Genomic DNA, 12975 nt, shown 5'->3' with positions numbered 1-12975 from the left:
TTTACGCCGCAAATTTGCGTCGTGCTATGCAGATATTTAAATAACCTTGCAATATAACACACACTTGATTTGCCAAAAATTCTTGACTTCACCATGGAGGTACTTTGCTGCCACCATGATTTCACTTTAAATTAAGACTGCTGAACACGTCATGCTGCTGATCATGTTCGTACGTATACACTTACTACTACTCGATCTGGAGACTGTGACTAGCTCACTAGCTAGCTAGGCTGTAACTGCCACTTCCCTTGCTAAAGTATTTGTAAGTTGTTAAGCTTAAAATTCGTGCTTATCATGCACCATAAAACTAAGTTCAGTATACATTGAATCTGTTTTTATTTTTGTTTTATTGTTACTGTACATGTACGTGTTTACCGACACTCGTGTGCCAAATTCTGCAGTCATTCGCTGCCACACACACACATGACACAGGCTCACAATGCTATCTTCATCGGCTGTTTTCTGCAAAACACGGCTCCCGATAAGACTGTGGCTTTCCCTGTAATTGCTACACCACTAAGACACCATGTCTTATTCTTATGCTGGGGTTCGGAGGCAAATAAGTGATTCTTAACACTTGCAATCTACGTAGCAATAATCAACATTTATTCACACAGGGCGCTGCCATCTTGGAACGGGTTGCCAGCCCGAACGACGTGAGTCAGTTGCCAAACGTAATAGCCTAAATCAGATATCACCACAGTGCCAAAGCCCACCCCTATAGCCAAAGTCATCCTTAAAGAACTAATATCACTTTCAAAACATACTGAATCTTCAATTATTAGGGGAGGGGCTGAAAAATATGTAGGGGGGTATAAAATTTTGGAGTTCTGAATATAGGGGATTCAAAAGTTTTGGGTGTATGAACAGGGGGTTAAAAAGTTTTTGTGCACTTAGAGGGGAAGGGGGGGCTGTAAAAACTTTAGCAACATTAGTCCTGAAGCAAAAAATAAAGAATAGCCTGCAATATTTTCGTAAATGTTCCAGTATTAAAAACCAAAACAAAAGTTCATTCCAGATAAGGGTATTTATTTGATACAGTTAACATAATTTAACTACGTCCACGCCTAAACGCAAAACCTGCTATTTTTGAACTATAGGCCTACGTCTGCGCCGACTGCGCCGACATAAAAACAAAGACCTACGGTCCAAACACTACATGTAGCAGCAAAACACTCAAACACTTCTGGTATCAAACACAAAACAACATACCATCCCAATTCAACTTCAACGGGGACAAATCCCCTCCAACACTGCGTCCATGCCCCATTTATAAAATCACCCATTTTAATTACGACCACACCCAAAGCCCAAACATGCTAAATTTCGACTACGTCTGCGCCGACATTAAACCAGGACATATACTTTGTCCAATTTACATGTACCAACAACAAATTCAAACACTATCAAACACAAAACAACATCTTGTAGGCCTACTCCTTCAACGCCATTGGGGACAAATCCCCCCGCAATACTGCGTCCACGCTCCATTTTTAAAATCACCACTTTTAACTACGTCCACGCCCAAACGCAAAATCTGCCATTTTCAACTACGGCTGCGCCGACTGCGCCGACTTAAAAACCAAGACCTATGTCCAACATACTGTTCATGTACTGCCACCACATTCACACACAATTTAACATATTATACTAATTCAACATCATGGGCACAAATCCCCCAAACACTATGTCCCATTCATAAAATCACCAATTTTATCCACGTCCAAGCCCAAAGCCCAAACCTGTTAATTTTCAGCTACGTCTGCGCCGACTACGCCGACATAAAAACTAGACATACAATTTGTCCTAGTAGGCCTATACATGTACCAACAACTAATTCAAATACAATCACACAAAAAAATACCACATCTTGAACTCCTTCAACGGTATAACGGGGACAAATCCCCCCGCAATACTACGTCCACGCCCCATTTATAAAAACCTGTCAATTTTCAACTACGTCTGCGCCGACTGCGCCTTGTTAAAAACCTACACCTATAGGGCCTATAGGCCTACTCCCGAGTAGTACCAGCAAACATACTTCCTTTGTTTCAACTGGTCAATTCTGTTCTGGCAGTAAAACCTAATGGATAAATGAGGGAAGATTACTGACCCGCGAATAGCTTGAATTCGCCAGTAAATCAGGGTAAATCAGTTTTGTAAAGTAGAGAAGTCTAAAACCTAATATGACGTACAATGTGTATTGCAAGGTTATCTTTGTCTCTAAAGATTTTTTGACAATACTTGCAGTGAAATATCTCATTTGTGTGAAAAGTTTTTAAATGCCGATTTAAACTATTGTTTTCTGTAAAGCATTTCTTACAATACTCACACTGGTAGGATTTCTTGCCAGTGTGCGTTCTCACATGTGTAATTAAATTACCCTTTACTGAGAAGCGTTTCTTACAATACTTGCACTCGTAGGGTTTCTCAGCAGTGTGAGTGTTTAAATGTCTATTTAAACTAGATTGTGTTGTGAAGCATTTCTTACAATACTCGCACTCGTAGGGCTTCTTGCCAGTGTGAGTTTTTAAATGTCTATTTAAACTATAATTTGTTGTGAAGCATTTCTTACAATACTCGCACTCATACGATTTCTCGCCAGTGTGAATTTTCATATGTGTAATTAAATTACCCTTTAGTGGGAAGCATTTCTTACAATACTTGCACTGGTAGGGTTTCTCAGCATGACTTTTTATATGACTATTTAAAGCATTATCTGATGTGAAGCATTTCTTACAATACGCACACTGGAAGAGCGTCTCATCAATGTTACCTTTCATACATCTCTTTAAACTAATATTTTCTGTGAAGCATTTTTTTACGTTACTTGCACTGATAGGATTTGTCTTGGTTGCGAGTTCTGAAGTATATCTGATGTCTACCAACATGTTTCTTAAATCTATCGAAAGAGTGACAGTAAACTCCACAATGTAAGCAAATAAAAGGTTTAAACATGATGTCCATCTTTGCTCCTGAACAAAAATTCCTGCAGTATTTGAATTAAATGTATATATAATGATAGTCAGATCCTACAAGCAACTAATCCGGTCTACCGCGGTCTGGTCTGCAGTTTCACTGGATGCAGAAAATTCTGCAATACAAGTCAATGTTTTATTAGTTGCTGTATTTGCTTTTTCATGATCTTCATTTAGAACTTCGTATGATGTAGCAATTTCAAAATCTGAAAGAAGTAACAATAGAAAGAGTACAAACTGGTCAGACTACACTTAGATTTAATACATCACCTATTCTTTTTAATATAAATTTTTGTGTGCTTTTCTTTTTCTATAAAAAAGGGTAAAACATATTAGTTAGGCCAAAAAAAATTGTTTGTTTGTCCTCCACAGCTTTGAAAGAGGACGTGCGGGCGGGCGGATTTTTTAAATTTTAAAAATTTTTTTTTTTTTTCAGATTTGGCGTATTTCTGGACCTTGCTAGAGCTAAATGCTACAATCATTCATGGTGACTTAAAAAAACAAACATTTTGTTTCTTTAATATGCAGTTGAAGTTATAATTTGTGTTCATGTCATAGTCTTTTAAATAATTTGGTGGACTTTTTTTAATTTTCAACCATGAAAGAGGTCCAGAGATACTCCAAATCTGGAAAAAAATTGAATTTTACTTATTTTTATATAAAAAAAAAATTGGTCAGGCCTTCATCTGAGGAGCGGGCGGTGGAGGACAAACAAACAACTTTTTTTTTTTGGCCTTAGCTAGTATGCTCCCAAATTTGGGTAGATGTATCATATAGAAGTCCCAAGTATTTAAATGAGGTTTAATATGGGGATGTGCAATAATTATGAGCCCTGGGGGAGGGTAAAATTGGGGGGGGGGGGGAAGACATTTTTGGCGGGCCCAAAATTTAGCATGTGTAAGGGGGCCAAAGATTTTTGACGGGCCAAAGATTTTTTGACAGGCCAAGGGGGGGGGGCGAGAAATTTATGGCGAGCCAAATGGGGGAGCAATTATTGGCCAGCGGGGGGCAAGCTATTTTGGCACACATTCATGGAGCGCCTTTTAAATAAAACGCTCTAAAAAGGCTTAGGAAAACAGTACGGAAACGCTTTAATATTCAAATTTACCTGCTAGCTCAGCTGTGCTCGCAAAATATATCTACACCATTTAAGGTTTGCAAATTGGGATCCCAAAAATTTGGCATGTTTAAGGGGGGTGAGCGATTTTTGGCAGACCGAGGGGGCAAGCGATTTTTGGCGGGCCGTTCAGAAATTTACCCCCGAGGGCTCATAATTATTGCACAGCCCCTAACAGAAACCACATGAATAGAGTGCCCTTTAGGATGTCTACTCTCTAGGGACTTCTATAATGATACATTGTACATCTACCCTTTATTTGGTACAGTTGTGCACTTTGTGATAAAAGTTTTCACACATGAAGTACATGGTCCAAATTTTATTTTAAGATGTGGAGCCATTTTGGATTTGACCCCTTGTGACCTCAATGAGGTCACGAAAGATCACACAGGGGGTAAAAATTTGAAAATGCTCCAATCTTGTCGACAGATACACCAAATTATTTGATCACAAGGATTAAAAAAAATGTATAGTTTAGGGACCGTTCACAAACACGTGTTAGGGGGCCTGAGGCAAAAAAATTTCATCCCGAAAATTTTTCGGCCCCCCCCCCTTTACAGACCTCTAAAATTTCAGGGCCCCCTTTTTGACATGAAAATTATGGGTCAATCCCATAGAAAAGCATATAAACTCAATTTTTCCAGGAAATTTGTGGTCATTTTTTTTTTTTTTTTCCCTAGGAGGGTCAAAAATTTTCAGGGCCCCCTTTTTGCATCAGGCCCCCCCTTACAAGTGTTTGTGAACGGTCCCTTATGTTATGCTATCTACGACCTATCGTTACAGTTTTATATACAAAAACTTAATTTAAACTAAAAATTCAATTTACACCGATTTTGCCAAAATTGGTGTCAAATTGTTTGTCTTGACATATGACAAGAAACAGTATAGTACTTAGCATCATAAATGTACTCTTCACTTGTTATTTGCAATGGCAGTCAATGATCAACAGGGCCCTATTAGTCGAGGCAAATTTCTTTTAAAGCCATAATGTACAATCTTATAATATGAAATTGGTTAATTTTTATCAAACCTGATTTTTTTTTGGCATATTTGTAATGTTTACACTTGTCCCAACTTGCACCTAAATGGAATCGGCCAAATTTGTTGTCTTTTTAGGTCGACAGAGCAAAGTTCGACATATTATCGTAATTTAAAAATTATGATATGTCCTCCCATAGAATTGTGTGTTAAATGGCCAAAATAACCAGTGGGGTTTCTTTCACTTTACCTTGTATTTCAACCTAAAATGGACAGCAACCCTTTCCGCCAGTTATTACTAATATAATATTTCAACATTCCTCGACTATAGCATTTGCATTTCAGCGTTTTGAATACCATGTATCGGTGGAGCATGATGAAAAACATCCATTTGGTGGGAATCGGATCATGAGGGCCCGAGATATGGCCGCATGAATACCTAATTAGCCCCCGGGGGTCACTCCCATTGTGGCCTGTACACCGGCATCCGCGATAATCAACTTTTGAAAAACACCCTAAACAAGGATTTAACCCTTGGCTAAAACAATACCCTAAACAAGGATTTTATTCCTTGCATCAAATTTCATACCCTAAATTTCATTTCCGCATTTAGCACTGTTGCATTGCAATTTTGCTACCCTTTTTTCCAATATTTCATGTTTTTGACACCCTAAACGTGTTACGCACGTATCGTGCCTACCCACGAAAAACTACCCTTTTTACGCGTTTTCATTATCGCGGATGGTGTACAGGCCCCAATGGGAGTGACCCCCGGAATTAGCCCCATTGAAATCAGTGTAAATTGGCCTGGTTCATAACTGTTTGCCTGGTTCAGAACTGGTTCAGAACTGGTTCATAATCTCGGGCCCTCATGATCCGATTCCCACCAAATTTGGACTGTGGATGTTTTTCATCATGTTCTACTGAAATATGGTCATGAAAATGCTGAAATGCACAAAATTTTATGACGTCACACTTCAGTACTTTATACATGTATGGCAAGCCAATGGCATTTGATATTTTTAACCTCTATCTGAGTAGGTTAACACAGTAGATATGCAAAACTATTCTTTTAATGATTGGTGTCAGCAAAACGGACAATTTGCCACCATTTTTGTCAAAATCGGAGCAAATTGAAATTTTTACCCCTGTACAACCAACGTGTGCTATTTTTACCCCAAAATGAGACAAATTTGATAATAGTGGTCGGTTAAAAAATCTTGATGCTTCAAATTTCTTAGGGAACAGGCTTATTTGATGCAGTATGATCTCCTGAGCATTTTGACACCATTTTCATCCAAATCGGCCAAAAAATGAGTTGGTGCCGGCCAAAACAAGTATTTGGACAGGGGGGGGTCTGAAAATCAATATTTTTGACAATAATCATTATTATATGCCTAATTCTGTTAAAGTTGGTGCTGATTTGTATGTAATTGATGTCTAGAATTCCATTTATGAAAGTTGCATAAAAATTGGGTTATCGTTTTCTTAAAATGCCTGTTTTACGTCCAAATATGGATGTGAGGGCGCTTTGCATAAAACACGCAAACGATCTTTCAAACGGAAATTTCAATGATGCATGTATGAAGACAATTATAGTTAGTACCTGCTCAAGAAATTTGAGCGGTTTTTATAGTACGGTTTGATTTTGGGAGCCATTTGAATATTTCATAGAAAGCTCCCATTTAACTGTACAAGGGTCAATGCACTTTAAAACGTGTACGTTTCAATGGAAGGCTTCATGAGAATACGAAAAATAGTACCACGGTCAAACGAAAAACAATATACTGCCCAAATTTCTTGAGGATATGCCACATGTGATTATCTTCAAACTGGCATCATTAAAATTTCTTGTGAAAAGAACAGGTGCGTGTTTTATGCAAAGCGCCCTCACATCCATATTTGGACGTAAAACAGCCATTTTAAGAAAACGACAACTCCAATTTTTATGCAACTTTTATAAATGGAATTCTAGACATCAATTACATACAAATCAGCACCAACTTTAACAGAATTAGGCATATAATAATGATTATTGTCAAAAATATTGATTTTCAGACCCCCCCACAGACCCCCCTGTCCAAATACTTGTTTTGGCCGGCACCAACTCATTTTTTGGCCAATTTGGATGAAAATGGTGTCAAAATGCTCAGGAGATCATACTGCATCAAATAAGCCTGTTCCCTAAGAAATATGAAACATCACCCTTTTTAAAAGGCTGTTTAACCTACCCCTATTGATAATCACAATATTTTGCATTAACACATTCCTGCTCGACTCATATTTCCAGCCAATTAAATTATTTCAAATGTCTTCAATTGAGCTATGTGAGTTTTCTGAGTTGGAAAAGAGTGAAATAATGATTTTTAAATCAAGAAGAAATGAAAGGAAATATTAAAAAGTTGTATGCATGTAGTTTTCGTTGTTTGCTTTTATATTTTGTTGTCTGTCCCTGAAGAAAAGCAGTTTATCTGCTCGAAACGTCAGTTGTTGTTTTTTGTCTATTTGGTTTTGTTTGTCTGCTCCAGTGTAGTTTTGTACTGTTTTGCTGACACTTGTGGGCTCTGAAATTGGCAATTTTTGGCCATCGAACTTTGCCTGTTTTTATGCCTAATTGCATTGGTTGTTTGGTTTACCGAGTCTGTTTAAGTGCATAGTGATTTTTATCACTTGTTCTAGTGTACCATTTATATATTGTATTCCCTTCCCGTTGATCCTTGTTGTTTTTGCAGGTTTAGCACTTTTGTGAGCCTTGGAACTGGTAATTTCCAAAGAGCACTTCAAAAATCTCAGCTGGAATTGATTTTTTACAAAGTGTTTCTTATGTAATGTTTTAGTTTAAGAGTTATAAGAGTGTTACTCTTGGCTATCCCTGCCAGAGGCTCTGTGTCTTGTTCTCCTGTTTTTTGCACACCGAGGGAGTCTTGGATTCATCATCATGGACTGGAGTCTTGCCTTTTAATAACTCCTAAAAGAAAATAACTCGGGTTAATTGCTGGTCAATTGAAAATGTTAAATGCTTTTACTATTGTGCAATCATTGTATGTGTTTTACTTACTGTATGTTTAATGTTTTTTATCTGGCAAATAAAATGAAATGAAATGAAATTTTTGGCTATTGAACTTTACCTACTTCTAATGCCTACATTTGCTGTTTTTGCCCCCATATATTGCATATTGTCTAAGTAAACAACACCAATCACAATGGGTATAGCACCTGAAAAAGTGACACTTTGCAAATTGTTGGCATGGTTAATCTCTTAAAAATTAGCAATGAAGATTAGTCATCACATCAAAATTAATTTCAGTAACATTAAACTTCAAAAAGAATTGTGTTAATATGTTGGAAAATTGGCAACAATTTCTCTTTGGAGTGAATTCTGACGTCCCTGTAAAACATTTTTAACAATGTTCATATTGATATGGTTTTTCTTTGGTGTAAAATTCTAGTGTGCAGTGCGAGGCTACCTTTCTGTGTAAAACATTTATCGCAATGTTCACATTGATATGGTTTCTCTTTTATGTGAATTCTAATGTGTTGTGTAAGTTCATCTTTTCGCGCAAAACATTCTTGACCACATTGATATGATTTCATGTGTCGTGTAAGGTGACCTTTTATAATAAAACATTTCTGACAAAGTTCACATTGATATGGTTTCTCTTTGGTGTGAATTCTAATGTGTTGTGTAAGGTGAACTTTCTGCGCAAAACATTTCTGACAATGTTCACATTAATGTGGTTTTTCTTTGGCGTGAATGCTTATGTGTTGTGTAAGGTGAACTTTCTGCATAAAACATTTATGGCAATGTTCACATTCATATGGTTTCTCTTTGGTGTGATATCTAATGTGTTGTGTAAGGTCATATTTACGTGCAAAACATTTTTGACATAGTCCGCATTGATGTGGTTTCTCCTTTGTGTGAATTCTGATGTGTCGTGTAAGGTCACCGGTCTGCGTAAAACATTTCTGACAATGTTCGCATTGATGTGGTTTTTCTTTGGTGTGAATTCTAATGTGTCGTGTAAGGTCACCTTTCAACGTAAAACATTTCTGACAATGTTCACATTGATGTGGTTTTTCTTTGGCGTGAATTTTAACGTGTTGTGTAAGGTGAACTTTCTGCATAAAGCATTTCTGACAATGTTTACATTGATATGGTTTTTCTTTGGTGTGAATTCTAATGTGTTGTGTAAGGTGAACTTTCTGCATAAAACATTTCTGACAATGTTTACATTGATACGGTTTCTCTTTGGTGTGAAATCTAATGTGTTGTGTAAGGTCATATTTTCGTGCAAAACATTTTTGACATAGTCCGCATTGATGTGGTTTCTCTTTTGTGTGAATTCTGATGTGTCGTGTAAGGTCACCTTTCAGTGTAAAACATTTCTGACAATATTCGCATTGATATGGTTTTTCTTTGGTGTGAATTCTATTGTGTAGTTTGAGGCTACCTTTCTGAGAAAAACATTTCTGACAATGTTCACATTGATATGGTTTCTCTTTAGTGTGAGTTCTGATATGTTGTGTAAGGTGATGTTTCGTCAGAAAACATTTCTGACAATGTTCACATTGATATGGTCTCTTCTTGACGTGATTTTTGGTATGATCACTCAACTTTCTTCCACAGGCGAATACCTCCTTGCAATAAACACTTTGAAAGTCAGTGTAACTTAGTTTGTTCATGTCCATGAGCATTCTGATCTGGTCATGCAGGTAGCAACAGCTTGTAGTATATCTTGGTCTTGGACGATATTTACATTGATACGATTTCCTTTTAACCTGAGCCTGGGTATATTTCATCTTATGCCTATCAACATGCCTCTTTCTTCTGTCAAAAGATGCCAGACAAAGACCACAAAATGTACAAGACAACGGATGCAATACTTTCTTGACTTTCATAGTTGCTACAAACAGGGCTACTGATAAGAAATGAACTAGTTTTTATTTCCTTCAAGTTTGTGGACAATCTTTCAAATTGGTGCCAATTGTAATATTGCATTTATTGAATTGGAAGCAAATCCGAATGTGTAACTATTTGACAAATATTCCGTTGTAAAGAATGATCGTCTTCTGTAGCATTAGACTGTATATTCCAAAGGTGGTTTATAACTCAATAAAGATTTAACTTGTCCTTGAGGGCTTATTATTATAGTCACCTTGTATAATGCATGACAAGTCATCAGTGTCTGAAATGCAAAATAATAAAAAAAAAAAGTTTAAATACAATTTTACATGCTGTTGAGCTTGGGTGTAAACATACAGAGTACATGAAAGGGTCAATGTCTTTCAGAAGACTTTCTTGTAATTAAGATTTATAGCAATAAATAAACAATGTTGGAATGTCCCTAGAATAACATGAAGAGTTAAATAAATACAGGTCTCAAACTGTGGAGTGGAAGTGGAACTACTTTCGATGTAAACAAAACTTCATCTTTTGGGAACCAAAATTGTGGCTTCATGGGATATGAAAATTTTTCTTTGCTTTGCCGTAGTTGTTCGGCTCAAAAATAAAAGGGATATATCTGACAGTAAAAGCTAACATTTTATGGCAAAGAAATGCTAATCTATTTTGTTTGAAAATGTTATAATATGGCTTTAAGTAAAAAAAGCCAAAACTGGAAACCTTTTGTCATAGCACTTTCCGTAGCAAAGTTACATCTTGTCAAAGATTGACTTTCATCAAAAAGATTCTGCTAGGAAAATTCCCCAAACAGCATTTCGGTGGTGTTTCTAGATCTTAGTCTCATAATGAGAGCAGCTTTTTTTTTTTTGAACTGCTATCAAAATCCCTCTAAAATTCCATGTGCGATTGTCTTATCACCATAAAAAATCATATATTTGGGTCAAGTGAAGTATAGAAAACATATTTATGTAGGTTTCCTTGACCAGCCTGTCCAATCTGTTCTTTTAAATTTCTATGTAAATATGTATTGTGTTTGGGCCCCGGTCTAGGCTATACCTGGTCTCATGTACCCATACCTAGTGTATGGGTACATGGTATGACCAGGCATTCAAACAGGCACGGAGAGAGCTGTCAAAGAGTGTATATTTCAAAACATGATAACTGCACCAGTTATAAAAATTCACACAAACCCATCATTTTCAAAATACACTGAAACCCTGTAATCCATTTTTGAAAAATATGATCCCTAATGTTTACTTACTTAATACTTTTGTTCAGCAAAAACCCATTTCCAGTAAGTCAAATTCTGTAATTGTACATGTCTCCATGTTTACATTTTGTGGACTAAAAAAAAATAAATACCTGTTTCCAAATATTCCACCCAAAGTGTTAAGTGCCAGACACATGTGTTGGGGCAAATAATATTAGAAGTCATGAAGTATACTCTTTTGACCACACACAGCTGTACATAATAGATTAAGCTATTCTTTAATCCACCATAATGTGGTGGATGTTAACTTGTTAAGCATGAGTGGCAACTCTTTCTCATGCCAAGGTTAAATTGATGACATGTCTTGACCTAATTGGCCAATTTACCAAACATATCATAACAAGATAGACTTTAACCAAGCCTGAATGTGCTCCTATCTGTAACCATGCTGTATACACATGCCTGTAACAGCTTCTATAAGCAGAGATGAGGTTACATGCTATGTGTAAAGGGCTACATGCTGGAGATAGCACATTCTAATGGTGGGAATTTTGATCACAAGAATTTAAGTGGTGGAATAAACACATTTAAACACAGTTTTTGGCAACAAATTTCAACCAAATTGATATTTTAAGTGGACTATAATGCAGTAGGACTTTAAATAATCAAGTTTGGCCACAGAAGACATTGGTGAGTAAGTCATTTGTTGTGAAAAAAACCAGCTGTACATTGAAAGTATGCTTTCCTAGTTTGTATGTGGATTGTAAGTATGTACCATGTTCTGCGTATAGGTCTAGGCGAATTAGGCTGACTAGCAAATGTGTTAACTAAGGTTTGCCTCTCATACCTATTTAAACATACTTACTAATATTGGCAAGAAGATTATTGCCAAACAATATAGAATAGAAAATTCGACATCAACTTCTCAAAATATTGCAGAAATATGCTCAACAAAATCGGCCATCCAATTCCCATTCAAACGTGTGAGAAACTGAACCGCGCACTAGCCAAACAAACCCGGGAGCTCCCGGGGAACGACACCGAGCATTCATGCTTGCTTTTTGGGATGTTGCAGAGCAATCTGAGTATTCCAACCTAGATCATCCTGAAGATGGATTCCCACGGTACAAATTGGTATTACTTTAATGTTAAATAAGTTTGATTATTTACAAAACAAACATAAATTATAGGTGTGATATTCTACCTTTGTGCCGGATGTCCGATATGTCATGCTTCGCGATATACAGAATGTTAGCCTTGTGACCTTAAAGCGGATAGACGTAGCCCGTACCCGTAAAGGGAGCACACCACTAAATACCCCCCCCCTATTCAAAATCTTCCGGTTTTTCGTTTAGTGACTGTCAGTTACATAGTTCTGAGAAATAAAGCGCATTTTGTGGTTTTTGTCCAATCGACCATAAGAATAATACGTTATGCTTCATCCATTTAAAGGGTTCAAAATGGACCAGGAGATAATAGCGAAACCGGGAGCGAAACATTCATATTTGCAAATATAAAAAATTAGGCCTATTCAAAAGAAAAAAAAAAATGGAATGGACTCTACGTTAAAGAAAAACACTCAAGTAAAATTTTTGGATTTCGGTCGTGTGTCTTGAGCTCGCCACCAAAAAAAGGTGGCGACGTTACATTTGGCCCAAGTCGACTCAAAACAAATGATGATATCTCTGTCAAGCAAGAAGGTATTGTCATGCTTGTGGTCTCATTTTATTGCCAAGTAAAATGCACTTTCAACCCTGTAAAAAGAAATACTTGAACTTTTTAATACTGA

At 36.8% G+C, this 12975-nt stretch overlaps 1 protein-coding gene across 4 annotated transcripts; it reads right to left on the bottom strand.

Annotated features, from left to right (window-relative positions):
- Positions 1 to 2275: 2275 nt before the first annotated feature.
- LOC140160773 (uncharacterized) lies at positions 2276 to 12431 on the bottom strand. 4 transcript variants are annotated; one of them, XR_011860014.1, is made up of 3 exons: positions 12391 to 12431; positions 10230 to 10259; positions 2276 to 3184 (listed from the first exon to the last, which is right to left on the bottom strand). XR_011860014.1 is itself a non-coding variant. In XM_072184071.1 (2 exons), exon 2 carries the CDS (start codon positions 9970 to 9972, stop codon positions 8803 to 8805), a length of 1170 nt encoding a protein of 389 aa, XP_072040172.1. In that variant the 5' UTR covers positions 9973 to 10259; positions 12391 to 12423; the 3' UTR covers positions 8283 to 8802. The 4 variants fall into 4 exon arrangements, 2 of the variants coding, with proteins under 2 accessions (XP_072040172.1, XP_072040171.1); XR_011860015.1 differs by lacking the exon at positions 12391 to 12431 and adding an exon at positions 12052 to 12382; XM_072184071.1 differs by lacking the exon at positions 2276 to 3184 and having other exon boundaries at positions 8283 to 10259; positions 12391 to 12423.
- Positions 12432 to 12975: the final 544 nt, after the last annotated feature.

The sequence above is a fragment of the Amphiura filiformis genome, chromosome 9 (genome assembly GCF_039555335.1).
Source record: "Amphiura filiformis chromosome 9, Afil_fr2py, whole genome shotgun sequence".
In the NCBI taxonomy this organism is placed as follows: Eukaryota; Metazoa; Echinodermata; class Ophiuroidea; order Amphilepidida; family Amphiuridae; genus Amphiura; species Amphiura filiformis.
Note: the sequence above shows the minus strand (reverse complement) of the source record. Positions and strands in the feature narration are given on the sequence as shown.